General features: G+C 39.6%; 2 protein-coding genes across 2 annotated transcripts in view; both read right to left on the reverse strand.

Moving 5' to 3' along the window:
• LOC131682474 (uncharacterized) overlaps positions 1-22,221 on the reverse strand; it is a 48,656-nt gene that overhangs the window by 26,044 nt on the left and 391 nt on the right. The window lies entirely within an intron of this gene.
• LOC131682473 (N-acetylneuraminate 9-O-acetyltransferase) lies at positions 17,502-20,304 on the reverse strand. The gene is made up of 4 exons (XM_058963952.1): positions 20,063-20,304; positions 19,910-20,006; positions 19,086-19,844; positions 17,502-19,030 (listed from the first exon to the last, which is right to left on the reverse strand). Exons 1-4 carry the CDS (start codon positions 20,193-20,195, stop codon positions 17,626-17,628), a joined length of 2,394 nt encoding a protein of 797 aa, XP_058819935.1. The 5' UTR covers positions 20,196-20,304; the 3' UTR covers positions 17,502-17,625.

Here is a 22,221-nt window from a genome sequence, read left to right on the forward strand (position 1 = left end):
GATTGGAGCTCTGGCTCCTTAGGTAAGAGTTGAAGAGTCTGATCACACATGAATTTCCCTGCATCATTTTGCCTTTCTCCTATAGAAAAGTTGTGCAATCACTCTGAAAATCGACAACATAATCCAGGCCTGGAGCGCTGTGAGTCATATACCATTTGGTTCGGTTCGTCGTGATCAAAAAATTTATGAGTGTATGTATAATAGACTGGCAAAAATTTTGATTTTTTTGGGAACACTGCTAATTCAAATGGTAATTGGATGCAAAAATCATGTGCAAAATATGAGCTTTCTCCGATAACTCTAATTCACCCACAAGAGGTTTCCAGTTTCTATAGTAATATATATGGAAACTCGGAAATAAAAATTTAAAATCAAATAAAAAATTCCACAGTAACCCTGCATATCGCAAAACTTCGGTCGTATAGCTTATTTTAAAACGAACAGCTCTGTTGAAGGTTGCATATTGATTAGAGGTTCCCCGACAAAGTTATTTAACTTTGAAGACCAACCGATTTTTTTGAAATATTAATTAAGGAATTCTAAGCATGTGAGAGAAAGAGAGGCAACACATAACAAAAAATACTGCCACCAGGACAGCCACCAGACGCGAGCGGTAAAGCTTCTCTTTCCTAATTTTGCACTTTTTAATATTTTTAATCACAAGCGACGATAATGAATGCGGTTCATTTAAGCCACAACCGGCATCAACGCTTTCGTGTGTGGGCCTCTCCCTTTGACTATGCAGAGAAAAGTGTACAAAGCGAGAGGGCAAACTATAGCAGCAAAACAAAAATGTATTTTACTGCTGTACGGAAAAGTGTACTCGATTTGGCTACCGCTCTGGCAAGAGCAGTAGTGATGCGTCGCTGTAGCGGGCTGTACGGCTTGTGCAAATGTAAATGTACCTAAAAAAAGTAAATTACCGGTACCGTTCGCATCTCTGGTTACAGCACCCATCCTCTACACACTACCAGTTTTAGACCATCCACACAACGTGACAATTTCTGTATGGTAGTAGGAAAGCTAACTATGGGTCTAGAATTAGTGCTCTTTCCCTACGAGGACAATCTGGGCGGCAAAATTCAGTCTGTCTACGTTACTGAGTCCTTCGCCCCCCCTTGTGCCATTTAGTGCCACTTCCTCGTTGAGCTTCCGACTTGTTCGCGAACTACTCGGTGTAGTCCCCGACGATGGATCTATCCTACTCCGACGAAGAGTTCCCCCGGCGAGAGAAGTTCGAAAGCGAGCAAATCAGCCAGGTGCCGAAGTCAGTTCGGCAATTCCGGTGGAGTAGGGTGTCCTGTTTGCTGGAGCCCCGGCGCGGCTGTGGTGTCTCGTTGCAGTCTACTCAGTCTAGGTCCCGGCGGTAAATCTGACTGTACGCTGACGGAGATTTCCTTTGCTAAAGAACATCTCCCGATACCGATTCTTCTTTGATTTCAGTATAACAAGTTCTTGAGCCCTTTAGCTCTGTGTCCGGTGCCATTTAGCACCGCAACTTCTTTATGCCTTTTAGTATTTTTCTTGTACCATTTAGCAGTACTTTCTTGATGAGCCATTCAGATTCCCGACTTGTTCTTGAACTACTCGGTCTAGTCCCCGACGATGGACCTGACCTACTCCGACAGAGAGTTCCCCGGCGAGAGAAGAACCAATCAGCTAGGTGTCGAGGTCAGTTCGGCGATTCTGGTGAAGCAGGGCGTCCGGTTCAAAGGTGACCGGATTATCCGCGACTAGTGGTGTCCCGTCGCAGTCTACTTAATCTAGTCGCCAGCGGTGAATCTAGCTTACGCTGACGGAGAGTTCCCTGGCCAAAGAAGTTCTCCCAATACCGATTCTTCTTTGCTTTTCGCTATATTTCTATCGGAATAACCGGTGGGGTGGCGTGGTCGGTCTTGCGCTTACGGATTGAGCGTGGCGTTCGGTTCGCTGGCGTTTCGACGACCCATACTTGGTGCTCTGTTGCAGTCTACTCGACTAGTCCTCGGCGGTAAGTCTAGCTTATTCCTGCGGAGAGTTCCCTGACGGTGATCGTTCTCCCGAAACCGTTGATCGATGTTCATCACGCCGTTTCCGCTCTAAGACGCTCATAATCTACATCATAACTGTATTGACTGCGTTTCACGTCTTTACATCGCTGTCATTCTGTAAGCTACATTTGCCGGGTTGATGCCCGGTCCTCCCGTTTTAAGAAGCTCCCTGCACGTCGCTTCAACCCTCGGACATTCGACGACCACATGCTACCGTGTCTCCTCGACGTTCTCATACTCCGGGCACAATGGTGACTTTGCGTACCCGAACCGATGAAGATACTTCCTGAAGCAACCGTGGCCCGACAGGAGCCGTTTCAGGTGGAAGGTCCGTGGTTTCTATTGACCCAGGTCGACAGGTTTGGGAGGAGCCGGTTGGTCCACTTTCCTTTCTCCGTATTATCCCATTCCTGCTGCCAGGTCACCATCGAATTAATTATTCACTACGCAATCGCAACTCCTTCGACCACCAGCCGGAACGTCGTATTCAGCTTTTCGCGTTCCCGCTTGGTTTTCAGCGTCGCACCCCAGATAGGAACCCCATATCGCAGTATAGATGATGAAACGCTTGATAATAAACCGACTTTTCGCAGATGTAATCAACGTGGTGTTGAAGCTCAACCGGTCACTTACTCCCAATTGCATCAGTGCACGCTTCGATGCAATCACATGCCCTTTGACGGTGATCTGTATCCACTGAACCGCTTGGCAGTTGCTGACCAACAACACATCCGTCTTGTGGTGATTTGCAGCTTGACCTCGTTCATCCAGCTCTCGATCGCGTCTATTGTCTCCGTCACCAACACCTCTACTTCTACAAGTGTCTCACTCATCGCCGTTAGTGATACGTCGTCTGCCACAAGCACGATTTTCACTTTCCCGGGCATCGTACATCCCGTTCCAAACAGTTGAACCTATAATGGAGCCCTGAGGAACGCTCCCTCCGACTCTCATTGACTTCGTTCGTCTCGTACAGCAGTACTCTACTCTGGAAGTAGCTCTTCAGGATCTGGCTCATTCTTCTGTGCAGCACACACCAGCTTCTGTGCCTCCCACATTTCGGGGAAATCGTCATCGTCTAAACACTTCTGCAGTCGCATCCTGAACATGTCCGGATATGCCAGGATCGCGCTTTCAGCGCCACGTTTGGTATTACATCCGGACCGAGGGCTTACTTTTATTTTAGTTGTATCGACGCTCCTTTGAGCTCGTCGTTAGTCGTTTGCCACTCGGCTGTGTTAGCTTCTTCTTCTTCACCATACGGTGTTGGTAACCAGGTAGTTGGATCGCGCTTCGGGAAGAGACTCTCAACGAATATCTTTAGCTTTTTTGTGAGGGGAAACTATGCCACTCAACCCCCCCACTACTAGGCCACTGGGGATGTATAAGATGATACAGGTATTTTTCACTGAATTTATTGTTTGTTTTGCCAATATTTCATATATTCTCACATACAAACTTGAAAACTCTTGTGAGCGACCTTTAGTTTTCGGAAAAAGCTCATATTTGACAAATGGTATGTGAGGCCATTTACCGTTTGATTTAACAGTGTTCCGAAAAAATGTCTAAATTGTTGCCGGTCTAATGTATAATTTAGACTCACTTATTTTATCAGAGATGGCTGAACCTTTTTTTTTCTCAAAATTAGTTTCAGACAAACATTATAACGCTCACACAGGACATTGATGTTTTTGTCGATTGGAGTCCCTGGTTCAGTTCGCGTTGTGCACAATGCAGTCAAACGATAACTTCTCATATAAACTAGTACCGCCATGGTTTCAAGATGATGCAAAACCTATTAAAATTACATGCATTTGTAGTTCTAGACCGCTAACTTTCCCCGTATGCGTTACTAGTAAAGTATTAAAAAATATCTTTTGTTTGTGGTTATATGTAAGATCTATACAAATACTGAATACTCTTTAACGTTATATGTTATATTTAAAAAATATAATTATTCTTGGAAATCGAAAAAAGATTAAATCTTTCCAATTCTACTTATAAAACGTTATGAATACTTCAAACATATTAGGAAGAATCTTGCTGTCGTCTTCAAACAGAATAGATTCTAAAATTACGTCAGCAAATAATTGTTAGATATATTCCTAAAGGGTGTCGTGTTACCTGTTAGAAGATAAAGATCAGAAGGCCGATCAGTCTGACGGCAAAGTAAATCACTGCAACAAAATTTAAATTATCTCGAAAATTACTGCATTTATACATTTTGGAAGATTATTCTTATAGGCATTTTGGCTATGAAATTATGTTTTATTACACGGGGCATCCGACAACAAAAATAATAAAATATAATATTAGGTTTTAATTATTTGACAAATGTCATACTTTGCAGTGCACATTCTCTCATAACGAAAACGTGATTCCCGGTAACACATTTTCGAATAGTTTTACTACAGAGAATAGACAAACACCTCGAGCGACGAAGGGTTGTAAAAATAATCGGTCTATTCAAAATACCGATTGCTGGAATTTTACCGGCTGATCGTAGCGCCGGCTAGTGGTAAATTGCTACTTGCTGCTGTCATTTGGAAAGGATAGTTATTTCTCTTACACACGTTAGAAACATGATTTGCACGTCAGTTATTAGTGGTTACAAGTCATAATAGGATATGATATGGCGAACTGAGGACAGCCGCAAAAAATATGGGTGCGACAAGCAGATACACGTAGAGTCAGTGGAAAACTTTATCAAGAACCTAGTACGGAAGATTTGCAAGACGATCAACAAGATGAGGAAGAAATAAACCATGGGATCAGTTACCATGACCGTGATGGAAGACTTTTGAACAATAGTATAGAAAATTCCGAGTCAAACTCTTCTATGGCCCGCAGCCTATTTGTGAGAATCAGGCCCGTTTCACGCAAAACCTTTCCCAAAATTATTGAAAGAGCTTGTATAACTTTGAACCTTATTGTACACAATTCTTCAAATACAGCGAGAAGTCGAATAGAACCTATCAATAGAACAAATATATTGGAACAATATATTCAGTAGCATTAGCCCTGCAATTGTGTTATGCACTAGAAATCAACATAATAAAAATGATGAAATGTATACGACATGCAAACAAGCATGGTTGTAAACATGCATAGCTTGAATCGAAAATTTAATTGAAAATCAAATTCGAATCAACGCACATATTTAGAGCATCAAAAGGCATATATAGTTTTATCTCTTTATTCATATGCTTTTACACGCCATGTATTTTTCAAACACATCCGAATATAAAAGCAGAAATACATTAGTTTTCAATTGACGTGAAAAATGAATGCAAAATCCGTTGAATAAAACACGTGTATTTGCGGAATCATTTGGTTTTACATCTATTTTCATGCTACCAATACGTGCATGATAATCAATGTAAAATTACAAAATATTTTTTCTGTGCGCTGTGAAGTCTATCGAAAATGACTTTGCTTTACTTTATCGGTTTGCTTTACACCTCACTGCTTGTGAACGGATTGTTTACGGCTTCAGGAACCGCAGCTCTAATTTATTACAACTAATAGAACTTTTCAGAAGAATTAAATCTAAATCATATTACCTGCTCTCCAACAATAAGCAAAAAAGCGAAATGAGCACAAATATTTGTTCAGCTGGTTTTCCTTATACACGAGCTTCTAAACAGGAGAAATATGAGAAACGCGCACAATATGTATACGCATTGCTATCAACCTAACCGGCATTGAAAGTGAAACAAACGATTTAGTAAATAAAGTGTACACTGTACTTTACTTTAACACTATTCTGAAATATAGTAACTTGCAATTCCAAAATAGTTATCATTTTCTGTACTTGGCAAGTTGCTTCGGTTTGTTTGGATTGTTTGCATGCATTTTTTTCTTTCAATATGCCATCGAACCACCCGTGCATCTCGCACACCAATTCACTGCGAAACAAAGCGATGCGGTAGGTGAAAAGAATAATTGAAAACCGGAAAAAATACCCAAAACTATGAGGCGGAAAATGAAAATTTCTACTATTTTCGCAATAATTGTTGTATATATTATTATATATTGGAATTACCCATGAAATTCCGCATCGAACAGTGTTTTTCAATTTTCGATGTATGCTGTCAGAGCTAAGTTATAGCCATTTTCTTGCTACAAAAGACATTCCCGGCTTCAGAAAGGAAAATTTCAAAATTCCAAGCATACTTAGTTGTAGAAAATTTAATTACGAAGAGATAAGTATTCTTGGATTTTCGAAAAACGCTTTTATTTTTGAGTTAATCTCCGAGAACGAAAAAATCATTTTACCTGACTTTCACGTTAAAGCATTGGAATATATAATAATACAAAATGGTTATGAGCTTATGTCTAGGACTTAAGAAAAAATACTTCAACTGCTATGGATTCTATAAAGGAAAAAATGTCCCATTTTGTCAGATAAACCATGGCGCTGACAAAATAGAATCATCACTGTATAACCATTTCCTATCATCACGCCGCACGCGTGTGCACAGTGATGCATAATGGACAACAACTCAGCATACGTATTGAACTCAATTGGCTTCCATTGCGTCAAGTCGCTAAATTTAAGCAGTACTTGCGACACTATACCCCGTGGAGAGTGAAAGTCCATTATTCTAGATGTTGGCTGGGGTCGATCAGATCAGGTCGGTTCTGCGTGATCATACTTCGCTATTAGTTTCCTTCTCTTTCCTACATACCGCTGTGGAATCCGAAAAAACAGCATAAGGTTGGGAAACATGTCATAACTGTTTAACAAAAAGATTTTCGAAGGAAAAATACAAATATTATTTTGATTATTCGGATGTCCATTTAGAATGTTTTTTTTTTCTCATAAAACGTTTTTTTGACACGGAATTTGCAAAAGCTTGTTTACGCCGCTCCATTTTAATACGTTATTTTTATTTTAAATTTTTACGTTCCATTTTTAAACGTGTGTCGCAATTCATTCGATGACAAAGAAGCAGTACTAAAAACGCTCGCTGCTTGGTCGAATTGTACCGACCAATCATGGATCAGATAATTACTGCTTTTATAAAATCCATTATTTCCGTTATTTTTAGTAATTACATTCTACGGAATTAGTTACAAAGTTGTTGTGCACATTTCCAACTAGATAGTGCAAAAATCATCTTTTGTTAGTAGAAGCGAATGACACAAAGGTTAAAACCTCTATAATCAAAATTTAAAAAAATGTATTTAAAAAAATAGCCGATGGCGACAGAAATTCGGGAACGAAAGTGGAGGTGGGTCGGCCACACTCTGCGCTGGGGACGGAAACGAAATCTGCTAGCAAGTGTTAGACTGGAACCCAGCAGGACATCGCAGCAGAGGCAGACCGAGAGGCTCATGGCGGCGCAGCCTCAAGATGGAAATAAAAGAAGTCGACGAAAGTTTGACCTGGCAGCAGGTCAAGGCAATGGCTGGCAGTCGCCCAGGATGGCGATCCTTCGCAACGGCCCTTTGCACCACCAGGGGTGCGCAGGGATAAAAGTAAGTACCCCTATATTGAAACGTTAGAAGTATTTTACATCAACGCTATTTTTTTCCAATCGCCAATCCGCCGTAAGCTTAGTCCTGTCACTTCTCATGAGAAGAATTCGAAACGCCTCTCCAATAACTAATTTAGTTATAGCTGCTTAGGAAATGGTAGGTAGGAGCTCATACCAATCCAACTTACATTAAAACCAACAGCATGATAGCCACCATTGTCGGTCGCCCCATCTCCAAGGATAGAGGATAGAATATACTGAAAGGGTTGATGCTTTACATACTTAGTGAAAAGACGACGACTCATCAGACGCTTCCATAGGTGTCGCGGAGTTGGAGGTTTAGAAGGGGAAAAGGTTTAGGATTTGCTCCAAGCTAGCGATGCGACCTGTATAGCATAGTTTATTATCTAGATGTTTAGTTAGTCTTCGAATAGACGGTCACTCAAAGAAGAAAAGATCTTGTTTAGTTTAGGCTACCGAGAGTACCGTATGTTTTCTAAACAAAGACAATTTTAACTCCAAACAGCCGGCCTTGGGAGTATTGCTTTAAAAAGCTTATCTGCGTAATTGACCGGATCAGTATTTATTGCAACAGTATTTAGACAGATTTCGTTATTTCTTCTCTACAATATATTTATTGGGTTGAAAACCACCGAGTGTTAACCACCTAACTTATTGGGAGGGTTGAAAGGAAGAAGGGTTGGTTCAGTCAAATTGGTTCAGTCATCACCGAAGTGACTTTAGTTCTGGAATATGCCCGGTACACGGGACTTTCAGAATTATTGATAGTGGACAATATATTCTAATAATCTTTGATTCACCATCAGTGATCCAGGCCTGCGAATCGAAGTAATTTGATGTTCATTTCAACAGATTTTTAACCTGTGAGGTATTACGATTGTACCGGTTTATATAAGAAATTTTAATGTAACCGCACTAACCAACCTGTAACTCTGGAACCTACAGTCAGAACTGAATGAAATTCAATAGCAGTCAATGGGAGCATTATATCTTTCATTTGAAATCAAGTTTTTAAAAATCGGTTAAGAGTTTGCTAGGAAATAGGTGTGACTTTAGCTCAGGAACTTGGCGAGTTCCCCGGGGGCAACAAGATCCGTCACAGGTGTTCAATGTTATCAAAGCTACTTTGATTGGTCATTAGTGCTCTAGACCAGCAAATCCAAATAATGTTGAACGTATTTAAATATAGATACTGAGAAACAAAAATATGCATAGTTAGCATACTTTTTATTCCTGTCTCTTTTCTTCTGCTGTGATTTTTATGCATTTTCATACATATACTTCTAGTAAGCATTCAATGAGTGGATAGACCGAATAGGTCTAATGCATAAAATTCACAGCAGAAGAAACGAGAGGTAGATAGAAAAGTATGCTATCGATGCATAAATAAAATTCTGCGTGTATTACATCATTCGGACAACATAGGGTTACCAGTTTATATGGGAAAGTGCTGTATGACCGCACTCTTCAGCCCGTAACTTCGGAACCAGAAGTCCGATCAACTCAAAATTCAATAGCGTCATACATTGAATCGTTCATTTGAAACTAAGTTGGTTATATGTGCAAATAAGTTCAGCCAACTCTGAGAAAATTGAGTGACATTATTTGACACAAACACATACATACACACATCGTGATTGATCGGAGTAGTGTAACTCAGAGTTAAAAATATTCAAATTCGTTGAATTAAAATTGATCATATTCAGCCGCATTCATTTTCAATATTCAGTGACGCAGCTGAAAACGTCAAACGAACAAACGGCCCATTCATCCATGCACATTTTCATTCGCCTACGATTATTACACGAAGCGACCGTGCAGCAACGAATTAAACGCATCTAAGTAGGCCCTGGCACAATGAAAGCGATGATGATTGTTGTTTCATATGCTTTACCGGCATTTGAAAACATTTTCCTTGATAAATAGTGAAATGAATATATTGTACGATATTAAGTTTTACACCAACCGACATAACCCCACAAAATGAGCCGGATGAACTTCGTTTGACAATTCTCGGTGGTTTGTTTACATGGAACTTACGTGAGTTCGAATGTAACAGACGAGCACCCGTTGCACTCGCACTCATGCAACTGACAAAATAAACAAACCACCGAGAATTGTCAAATATGAACTTTATTCATTATGAGTTCATTCGTGTCGTCATCTCGTAGAACTCAATTGTACTGAATGAATAACATGGATATTTGAATGAATATTTTTTCTATTCACCGCGAGTCGCATCAGGTTCATTTTCAGCCGTCAAAAAAGAGCTTCGGTTATTTGTAACTCTGGTGTACCTTCACCGTTGGGGACTATCCAAGTAAATCGTGATACGGCCAGGAGATGAATGACTCATAGTCCATGGAAACATGAGCTAAATGGCACATGGAACCAACATTTAAACGCTCACAGGGACATGATCCAGGCTTGTTATTTGCTCACACAATCGGCCTCATTCTGCGCGGCGTGTGACGTGAGGTGACTAAACTTACCTCACTTTACGTGACTTTTTTCACCCGATTCTGAGAGTCGACTCGAGTGAGGTGAGATTCTCCATTGCGATTAAATGGGCGTCTCACGTCACCCGAAGTGACTCTTCAGAATTGGGTGAGAAAAGTCACTTAGAGCGAGGTGAGATTACTCATCTCACGTCACGCGCCGCGCAGAATAGGGCCGAATGTGCCACAAAGAGCGAAATACACCGATTAAAAATAGAGCAGCACAAAAACACTGCGATGTGCAGAACGACCGCACAAAGAGAAACTTGAAAACGAAAAAGAGTAAGATCTGTGCACCAAGAGCTGCACAATTTCGTTCAAAGAGTCCTTGAATAACGACCCTGAATCCCTCTGGATAAAGACTCGACACGTCAATCGTTTGTTTACCATTTATCTGTCAGTGTCATTCCAATCGAGCACGAGACCTGCCAATGGCCCTCGTTCCAGAAGGATTCGAAACGATTTTCTTCGGATTGAGAGAGCCCTCACAGGTCTCGTACTCGATTGGAATGACACTTACTGATAAATAATAAGATAAAGATGGCGAGTCTTTATCCAGAGGGATTCAGCGTCTTTAACCTTGAAGAGCCTTTTTTGTGCCTCCCTCTCTGGAAAGCAGGTAGGAAGGCGAATTAAACGACAATTCAGACAAAGTTTGATCGGAAGAACGTTTTAAAAACGTTTTTTGTTGCCTTTTCGCACGTAAGTAGAAAGTGGGATCAAGATGCACACTAAAGAGCCTCTTTATTTCTACTCTTTGTGGTGTGCAGCCATGGAGTAGAATACACGTGTGGGATCAACCCACTTCGGAGTGAAGAGGTTTATTGTGAAAGAGAAGAGCGGTGGTTCGCATGAAAAGTGCAAAGAGCTTTTGTTATTCTTCTCTTTATTTGCTCTGAGGTGCATAACATCCCTGACAAGATCTAAATGGTGACTTAATGGATGGAGTCAAGAAGGAAGAGAAGAATCGAGAGTCAAATCAAAGCTCAAAGATCGGGCCATTTCATGAACCAAATGTGGCTCCGAGATAAAGCAGAAGAAAGAGCTGCGACGAAAGCACAACGATCCCCCACGAAGTAATACCTTGATGTGGGTCCGTGGGGAAAGAGGGCGAAAAGAGTAAGGAGGGTTTTTAGTGGTTAAGCACGAACAGGAGTTGTGAGTTCCACACAGTGCCTATAGGGACCGTTCATAAACCACTTAGACCGAAATTTGAGAATTTTATTATATATTGCTATAACTAGTTCAAATTTTGGCCAAAGTGAGACCTACACCAACAATGCGGAATTGTTAAACACTTTTTGAGCCATTCAAAAATGTTAAATTATAAGAAACAATTACAAAATAATACTGTCGATGTGTACTATCATCTAGACTAAAATATAAAACCAAACATGCACACAAATTTCACTTTTCGTGAACAAATTTCAATATTACTAAGATAATAAAATAATCTAAATTGCCTTATTAAGGGAACGAAGCTGTTTAAATCTTCTCAAAAATATTTATTTTTGTTATGTAATTAATAGCCATATCACCTGAGAGTATTATCGCAAAGTATCAAAGCTTAACTCCGAATATTTTCGAAGATAGATATAGTAGAACCGGTTTGCACGAGTTGCGTAGGGTCAAGACGTAAAATTTAACGGGTGTTTAAAGATTTTAAAATCAGTGTAAATGATTGCAAAAGAAACTGATTACCTCGAGTAAACACTTTGTTGTAGAAGTTTAACTACACCACTGATTTAACCACCGAAATCAATAAATAAAAAAAATCAATCCATTTATTGTTAAAAATCGGGTGTTTTGTTGTTACAATGGTGGTTTTATTGCTTAACTTTGACCATTTTTTAACTTTTTATGGTTCATGCATTTAATGGTCTATGCATGTCTGCTAACTAGTGGTGTCTTAGATGATTTTACAGTCAAAATCTTCCGTCGAGAGGAATTTTGGGCGATCGTCTTTAGAACTGTTATTTTGTATTATCAAAACTATATCAAAATATACGCAAGAAACAACGTGTGAGCACTGAGAACTGACATACAAGTAAAGTTTTCAACTTGTGTAAGAAATAAATCTGTCGCTTTGAAATGACAACAACAAGTAGCAATTTGCCACTTGGTGGCGCTTTGATCGGCCAGCAATCGCTGTACGGAGCTTGTATGCAAACTTGGATACAATTGTGGCTCATGCATGCGAACCTGTATGCGATGGTGATTCTCAACGTATTTTCATTTAAATGTTTACACAGGTTTTTCGGGAAAGTTTGTTCCAGCTTATATGTCTGTTCTCTGTGGTGTGAGGTCGTCCTAAAAAAATCGTGGGTTCTGTGTTGAGTGGTCGCTTAGTGAGTAGTTACCGCAATAGTGTACTAGCTTCTAAGTGTCTGTATAAATACACCTAGCTGAATAGACCGATATTTTGAATACAACTCTCTTTAAATGCCGTTTATACCCTCGGCATGATACTGTACCTTGATGTGGTCCGGGGGTTTTTCCACCAAAGCAGTATTACAGTGATTATATCACAGAAACTTGGGATACGATTAATTTCTTTTTAGTTAAGCTACATTGTGATCAATTTTAGTACTTAACTTGGCGACCTTTATTATCCACTGCCATGGTCAAATAATATACAATGTGGGTTTAGGGCCCAATTCTCTCTGCAGGCACCCTTCTTTTGTTGCTATATTTTCAATTAGATCCATGCTAACACTCACTAACACAAATTGCTTATTCTCTCATATACACTAACAATCTCTCATTCCAAACGTACAAACGTGGCCTACGCGATAACACAAACCTGGTCACAAATACGAACGCCCGCGATCTCGCCAATATTCAAACACCTCGATTGATTAGGTGAACGTTGGAACCTAAGAACCTAAGCTCACGCAATCATGAATTTGTTACCTCCGGAAGTCTCCGCCCTTGATCCTAGCAGCCCAAATTCATGCCTTTAGTTGGACCAATAGAAATAAAACTAGACAAGACGTCCACGCGCGATCATTGAAGAATACGCGAACATGCGAATGGCCACACGCTTATAAAAATGTGTCCACAAGCGACAAAAACGTCCACATACAAACGCTCGAGTCCTTCGCGATCATCAACGCACGACCACACCCACGATCTCATAAAAAGTATAACACCCCGATGACTAAGTGAATGGTTTAGCACTTTCGTCCGGAATCCCCTATTCTCGGCATAAGTCCAATGCTTTCAGGTGAACCAATCAAAAATATAATGCTCATATCCACTGAACTACATAAAATCGAATGTATACACACAAAGTCACATACACGCGACAAACAAATATAAAAATGCTGGAGCCCTTCGCGACCATCCACGCAACCTATACTCGCACTCTTCCAGACATTATAACATCCCGGTGATAAAATGAACGTCTCAGCACTTGTAATCACTCAAACGCAGTCTCAAGCGTGAACCTACAGTCCCCCGCACTCGCGTATTCATGAATCGTTCACGTCCGGAAGTCTCTATCCTCCATCCCAGAAGTCTAGGTCCACGCCTTAATTGAATCAAATAACTCCACAGCTCCAGTAGGACAACTCTCGAAAAAAAAATCGGAATATTATTAATACTCAATAACAATACTAACTCTTCTCTTTTTATTCTTGTGATGACCTTCTCGAGCTCATACATCCAAGAAGAGCAACATTGCTGCCAACAATGATTCTTCTCTGCCATCAGACGTCGCCAGGTTTTAGAACAATGGAGATGAGTATGAGAATAATACTTGATGGAATCAGATAAGTAGGAACGATCAACAAACTGCAAGTAGTATATAACAAATTTCTTATTTTAACGTATAAATTATTATTCGTATTAGAATATTATTTACAGGCTCCACACATATCTCAACATACACAAATACACAAATGCTTGACAGGTGACTAGGCAAAATGCATTCACTCGTAGGATCTATCATTTCGATGATCGCCTTGATTCTACGAAACCAGTGCACAAGTAAGCTGACATAAGCTACTCTCATCTGGTGAATACATGTAACCTGGAAACCCCAGACACGACAGGACGAGACTGACAGACTGGACTCGACGAGGCCTAGTTCAGAGTTTTCGGGCATTCTACAATGCACGGTTAGTGACCTAAAAAAAGAAACATTCGGCATGTTATTTTTCCTTTTATTACTATTACTTAAGTTAGGTTCATACTCATACTCACTAACACAACCAATAGCATATTCTCCCATATACACTCACATCCAAAGCGCACAAACGCCCCTAACTTTCGCGATAACACAAACCTGGTCAAAAACGCGAATTCACATTACAATTTCAATCATCCACACACACCTACGCTCGCAATTTCGCCAACATTAAAACACCCCCTTACTTAAGTGAACTTTTCAGCACCTATAACTTTACAACCGCGGTCTCAAGCATTAACCCACCACTCGCGCGATCATAGACCAGCTACGTTCGGAATTCTCTACTCTCGACTCATGCCTTCAGATGGACCAATCAAGAATGATGCAATGAATGATGCATATTCACCAAACAACACGTTCCTCTACCATACACTAAAAATTAATTATCATATTCACGGTCCGCGCGCGATCGTTCAAGAATACACGTGAATATGCGAATGGCCACACGAATCTAAAATCGAATTTATGCACGCAAAGTTAGAGACACGCTAGCATTCAAATGCTCGAGCCTTTGGCGATCACACTATTACACAATTAGTAAACGCCCACGCTAACCCAGACAGATATGCACTCCTGGACTCGAACGCTAAAAACCACACCTTCCACGCATACACCACCCAGGACTGAACATTAGATTCATACACACAAAGCAACAAGTAATAATTGCAGGTATTCGTCTGGCAACCGGGGGAAGTACATCTCAAACGCAGAACTTATCATTTCAATGATGGCCTTGGATCTGCGTTGCCTGTGTTCAAGGCACCATAGCTTTGTCCGTCAGGTCAAGGATGTATGAAACCCCCTAGCCACCACTCTCGGCCCTAGCTGCCCATAAAGGGATAAAAAAAATAAAAAAAAAAACTCTCTTTAAATGCCGTTTATAATTAGTAATACAAGAATAACAAAAAATAAAAGTCTACGTACTTTTTCAAAGAACCCCCTCCCCTCCCCCTAGTAGACAAACGTAGACTTTTGCTAGACACCCCCCCCCCCCCCCCCCTATGAGTCTACGTGGTTTATGAACGGCCCCATACACTACAGGCCAGGCTTTTAATGCTTTTTAAACTTATTTAAAAAAACATACACATAGACATTTTGTGATCTCGACGAACTGAATCGAATGGTATATGACACTCGGCCCTCCAGGCCTAGATTGGTCGATACTGGGAATGATTGCATACCTTTCCTTCTTATGAGAAAGGCAAAAACGTGGAATAAATTAATAACTCCTCGTTTGTTATGTTTTAAAAGTATAGTGTCTTCGGTAAAGTTGATGCTTTGTATCTAGGTCTTCATGTGGTTGCAGCAAAGCAGTTCCAAACTCGGCCCCTAGGGCGGCGTTTCATCTAACTTTTTAATGGGGCATGATAGATAGAGTGGTGTCTTCGAAGAAGTTTTACGCAATGCTATTTGTCCAGAATTTGATATTGTCTTCATCTCATATTCTTAATTCGAAACCAAAAGGTGCGATATATGGTGACAATAGGTTCTACTACTATAATAGGCACAAAACCCTAATAAATAATCGTTCAAATTTAAAATAGCTTTATGTACATTATAGTTTAGATCTTTGATTTTTTAATCGAAAGACAACACAATTCAAATCGTCAACGGTTTATTTCTAACAATTATATCATCTTCTATAAAACACAATTTAAATAAATCAACGACTTGTTGATTGATAACTTGCAGCACTTTTCACATATGATCTGAAGTAAAGCTGGTGATACACGTTATCGTACTACATTGTTGCGTTTATTTAATTCGCTCGAATAGAATAATTTAAGTGGTGTGCATACGAATCAAGAGTACTATAAAAAGGGCAATTGGAAACAGCAATCGGTCCGGTGTAAATAGGCCCACACGTGAAACTAGGCGGTAGATATTGTCCGTACTTTTCCAAACGAGACGCGACGATCATTTTTTGTCGTAGCATCATGCGCTATTCGTCGCATTGCTTATCTCATGGGATCAATGTACAGCGTAAAACAGGTTGTGTACATATCAAATGCAAACTTCAATTTTCAGAAGCACAAGTTTTCTTTAATATTGGACAAAGAATGGGCAAAAATCGAAAACAAAAAAAGCAGTTTTTTCCACACCGTGTGTTAGGTCTTCATAAAATCAATCAGCTTATGTAGAATGTTGTTACAGTACTGCTGATTGATTTTTATGAAGATCTAACACATAGTGTGGAAAAAACTGCTTTTTCGTTTTCGATTTTTACCCATTCTCTGTTCAACCTTAATAATTATAATCACCGTAACCAATTAGCACACATCAAACTTGGGTAACACACAATTATCGACGCTACTTAGGATTTATTGATACGTCGCTTCGAAATGCTAAAAAGCGCGTTTCCAATGAAACGGATAATATGTAAAAAATCTACATCCGCGCATTAGAAGGAATCAATTTTCGACCGTTCAGAAGGTTCAGTGGAATTTAACTTTTTCATATCCAGTGCTATTTAAACTGGAATTAAGGTAGCCGTACAGGAATTCGATCATGGATTTTGGTTTGTCGGATTTCGATCATGTAGAATTTTTGTCGTAATTGCTCCAAACTGCCGAAACAAAAATTATGCTGATTCTAAAAATTACCGGCTGTGCCAGAAAAACAACGATTTTTTAACAAAAAATAATATGATAGATTCAATATGAAGTTGGCACTTGAAAGTAAATTTAGCGCCGGCTTCACGCAAAAACCCAAAACGTAGTTTCCAGTGGGGAATTGTCTGTTCTATTTCGTTTAGTTAGTTTGTGGAATTTTTAAGTTAGTTAGCTTTACTTTGTGATATTCTATACCTCCGCTTACTGTGAGCCGGCGCTGGGGTCTCTAAATTAGATTTAAATGTTTGTTTAGAAAAATATTCCGACCAAAAATCAAAATCACAAGTATAGCACGTTTCGTGAAACCCGCTTCAAATACATTGGAATGTAAAAATTGGATATGAACATCAACCGTCAAAATCGGACTGAGATTCTTCAGCATAAGAATTGTTAAAATATTCTCACCTGAAAAAGCCGACAAAGTAGTTTGTAACAACCGGATATATTTTTTATGGTTTTACTACTGAAAGTTTTTTTATACGACTTATATCGATGAGCTCCTGACTGGTTTTTACGTCTAATGTTTATATTCGATTTTTACATTCTAAAATGTTTGAAGTGAGTTTTGCGACGTATATTCTGTTCCGGCGACTTTTTTTTCGGTCATTCATTTATTAAATTCGATTTAAAAAAATTAAAATGAATAAAAGAGATGAGTCATAAGTTCAGATGTGACATTTATTTGAAAATGTAGTATCTAGTCTCGTGAATAACTTATCTGCTAATTAAATATGTCCTATCGCATTCACACATCGCTCATATCTCTCCCTGTGTATTTTTGACCGATTTTTAAAACATTCCATCGTAACGTCCAATCGGTATTAATACTACTGCAAAAATCAGTATGTTGCGGAGTGCCAGCTTCCAGTCGTTAGGCACAGCGTACGGTAGCAATACCATTGTCAATCGATGGATTTCATGTGAAACACAGACGAATATAAATGAAGTGATCAACACATTCAGCGTTGGGAAACCGGGTAAAAGCACCAGTACCCCATTCTGATCGGCGGCTAACCAGATGTGATACTGACATATGAACAGTTCCAGTGAAATCCGTCCGAACCATGCGAAAAACGTGGAATAGCGTGTTCGAAGAATTCCGGATATATTCCTCAGCAGAATGTAACCAACGATGGGAATGAATACCACGTACGAATGGATTTCTTCGCAATTCTGCTTATTTCGACAAAAGAAGCTCCAAGTCGTGTAGAATCCAATTCCAATGAAAGCGACTAGAGTTGACGTAAGCGATATACGCCTCGAGAATAAATTACCGTGATTATTGTCGTCAAAAATATAGTATCTTTGAGCAACGTGAGAAATAGCTGCAAAAATCATTCCGTAGATGATTGTATACCGATCCAATTTCCAGCGATACCACCATTCGTGAATATCGTCATCTGTGGTTACAAAAAGTGCCTTCCATGGACGAGTAACGAAGATACGCTCGAAGAACACTTCGCTCAGATATAGTACAGTAATGACACTTAATATGCAGACAAATTTTAGCACGATATACAGATAATGGTAGGCGTTGTTCTCAGAACTCTGTGCCGTAATTCGAGGAGGAATCGAAAATAAAAAGTAAATCATACAGTACCAGAAGGATAAAAGCGGTACAAAAAAGTAAAACTGGTAGGGTCGATTCATGCACAAGCATAATACAATGGTGAGAAAGTTTAGTTTGAACATTACATGAAAGAATCGAACAATTCCGGTGTTCCCCGTCTGCCAGCAGTAGGTGAAATGTCCATATCCGGAAAGGAACAGGTAAGCACTAATGAGCACTTTGATGTGCATGTAAATTGGCAGAACGTGTGATGCGCCAGTCATGTAGTATATCAGAATAACTAACTGCATCCACCCTTTCAGCTCATCGGTCTGATCTCGGTGCAGTACTTTAGTAAATTTACTATCTTCGGTAAAAAACAATCCCAGAACGAACACATAACCAACCGGAATCCAAAAGCTAAACTCTGAATAATATTTGTTCTCCTTCATGAAGAAGTTGGTTCTGTCGCAGAGATAGAAATATGCCATTATAAACGCCAATGATGCCAATGCCAAAATCGGTGATTGTGAGACTGCCGAAGGCATCGGAGTAGTGCCAGTTTGACTTAGTGGCATATAAATGTTCACGCCGCGTAATCTCATAAACCAGCGTCGGATAAACATAGCGCTGGCCATGGCGATACTGAAATGAATGAATAACAGATATTGAGGCATACATTAGCATGTAAAGTACGTACCAAACTCCCAGCAATGCATATGTGATGACCTGAATGATTGTGTACGATTCAGCGCTGCTACAGCACGTGCCGTCATTATAGTTCATATAGTCATTGCAGTACATATTCAGTAATATTTGAACATCATGCTTCAATGCTAGCATTCCTAGTTTGTGTCCATCAACAAACTCATCTATTAGTCCGGAAGCAATCATCTTCGACGAGGACCATATTTTTGCGTCAGAATAGCTCAATATGTCGTAAACTACCTGATTGATTTTATCAATGTCTTCGTTTTGAATGATCTTCCATTCATCGTTGATACGATCATGATCAACTGGATCTTGAAGCTTCCAAATCACCTTAGATTTTTTAGAAACCAACTTGTCGATGGGTTTTACCATTCTCGTCAAATTCTTAGCAAAAATTTTCTGCAGCTCTTTAGTCACATTTCCGTTATGAAATGTAGAGTATGTGCAGCTAGCAACAATAAGACTTGGCGGATCTTCCTCGTGCTGCCACTTTATGAACTCATCGATCATATTCTTAGAAACTTCATTCGCATAAATATAATTGACTTGAAGACGTAACTTGTAGTCCACAAATTGAAGATTTTCCGTCTTTCCTAACTTCGACTGTATGGATGCATTATCCGCATCCTTAGGCTTTAAGTGGTTTATCATTTCCAAATAAAGTGTACGAATACGAACGTCGCCGATAAAAACGAAATGATTTTGGGTACCCCAAAACGCCAAATATCGAAAGCATTTCCGTGTATCTCTGTAAACAGATACCATAAATACAAGCAATTTTATACACCTAGTCGTAATCAAATTTTATCTTACGTTTCTGTATATTTGTGCAGCATGCAACCAAAAGGTTGCCACTCCTTGTCGCCTTTGAACCTACCATCGCTCAGTAACCATTTGCATGAATCACTCCCTGCAGTAGTAATTGTTTTAGTGCTTTTTAATAGAAAATAATGGATTATAACTTACCATATCGCAAATGCAACAGGCCATGGTAAATGGTAAAACCAATCACCATCAGAAAAGCAAGTTTTTTTGCATTACCTGCATTCAAATTTTGAATAAACAATTCAACTTTGGACGTTTTCACTTCGCTGCCCATTTAACAATAATTTTAACCGGTTCCGGTGTAAAAAGAAATAATTTTCATTTATTTCGGTCAATACTAGACAACTATAACAATCCGATTTTGGGAGTCAGATCGGAGCCAATTTGACGTTTTCGAGTTTGACTGTTGTGGTCTGTTTCAATTCCCACAGGGCTATTTCGCAGTGTTGGCAGCATAAATTATAAATCAAGAGTACTTATTCAAAAGGTCCTAAGGAACAATTCTCGACAAACATATGATTACGGCCTAAAAGCCAACTGTCAAAATCCACTTTGAATGGAAATTCCGGACAAACCGTTACACGCCAGTCACAGATGTTTGTAGTAAACGAAAGAGAAAAGTTTTCTCTTTGATAAACTGTTGTGAACTGTGTTCGACTAGTAACGGTTTGTCTGGAATTTCTATTCAAAGTGGATTTTGACAGTTGGCTTTTAGGCCGTAATCATATGTTTGTCGAGAATTGTATTAATATAGTCTAAGGCAAGTCTAAGGACTATGCTCTTTAGGTAAAAAATACTAAAAATATGAAATGTCTAGTGCTAATGTAGTTTTTACGCCCTTTAGTATTGTTTATTGTTTGAAAACATCAACAGGCTGTTGTGAAGCCCCAACGATGTTTCGATAATTAATCCAAATAACACAGCATAAGTATATGGAAATAATTAAATTAACATTAAAATACATACAAATAAGGTCGAAGTAATAACGAATATAGACAACACTTCTCTTCAAAATCAGGATGCTGATCTCGTCAGCAATAGTAGATAAGGGACGCAGCAAATAACCGTCCGGTCGAGCTGAGGTTCGAAAAGTAGCGCTTTGTAATCAGTGGAGTATCACTCCTGTCATCTAGAGCACTCTAGTTAGAGTGTGGCCAAGAGAACATGACGTATCCAAACGAACATGAAATTTGGCGTATTCACAATAGAAATACGTCATATTTCTGCTCGTTTGGATACGTCAAACGCGTATTGGCCGCACTCTAACTAGAGTGCTCTACTGTCATCCGCTATGGAGATATACAGACTTTGACATTAGTCAACATATGATGGGCCTAGCCGCTTCTAGGTCCATGTCACCCGTGCAATAGCATTGGGTTGTTTTGATTTTAACTGGCTAGGACAAAACGGCTGCCTAGCAGGGGCCTGTGATTAATTAAGATTTCTGACAGCTCATTTATAACCACATATGCAAAGTCAAACCAAAGGAGTTTGGTTTGTTTGCCTCACGAAATACCTAACCTCAACCGGTTTTTGCCTTTTTTTTGTTTTCCTCACGAAATAATTCGGCACCATTTCTTTTTTAACGGGAGTAGAAAGCTCAATGAACCAGTATACGCTGCGTTACACAGCGGTACTTTCCGGAATGACATTTGGTGCGCTGTTCGTTTATTTGGCTGCCCGAATAGAATTTTACAATAGCATTTACAATCATAAAACAAATATTATAGTTATTACTGTTTCAACATTGTTCGACGCAGAGTTCTCGCGATAGATTAACAATAAAATTTCATGTAGCAATTAATTTTACTGTTCAGCAAAAAACTGATACAGTCAAATCACATTAAATTTTATTGTGGGATATGTCCAAAATCAATAAAAATCGGTAGTTTTCGGTAGGAATAACAAAATATCGGTAGTTTTGCCTTGGTCGTCGGTAGGGAAGACCAAAATCGGTAGGACTACCGATAAATCGGTAAGTCTGGCCACCCTGAGCAGGGGCTCAGAAAGTAACGCTATGTAACAGCGTATTTTGCTTCATAGTATTATGCACCGCAGAGCACACGGTGCGTTACATAGCGGTACTTTCCGAGCACCTACTCGACCTGAATGACATTTGTTGCGTACTTTGTTTACTTGGCTGATCAGCTGTTCACAGGCTTTCCAAAGAAAAGCTGATCAGCCAAGTAAATAAACGAGCGCACCAAACGTCATTCCGGTCGTGCTGGGGCTCGAAAAGTAACGCTTGTAACATCGCGTATTTTGGTTGATTATCGTTTACATGGCGATTCGGGAGGTAA

Source organism: Topomyia yanbarensis, chromosome 2, assembly GCF_030247195.1.
Source record: "Topomyia yanbarensis strain Yona2022 chromosome 2, ASM3024719v1, whole genome shotgun sequence".
Classification (NCBI taxonomy): Eukaryota; Metazoa; Arthropoda; class Insecta; order Diptera; family Culicidae; genus Topomyia; species Topomyia yanbarensis.

Bases quoted from the DNA above. Each gene is read 5' to 3' on its own strand.
- LOC131682473 (XM_058963952.1), bottom strand. From the start codon at position 20,195: ATGGGCAGCGAAGTGAAAACGTCCAAAGTTGAATTGTTTATTCAAAAT. The intron at 20,007-20,062 runs GTAAGTTATAAT...TTACTACTGCAG, and splicing joins CCTGTTGCATTTGCGATATG to GGAGTGATTCATGCAAATGG. The intron at 19,845-19,909 runs GTAAGATAAAAT...ATCTGTTTACAG, and splicing joins CTGCACAAATATACAGAAAC to AGATACACGGAAATGCTTTC.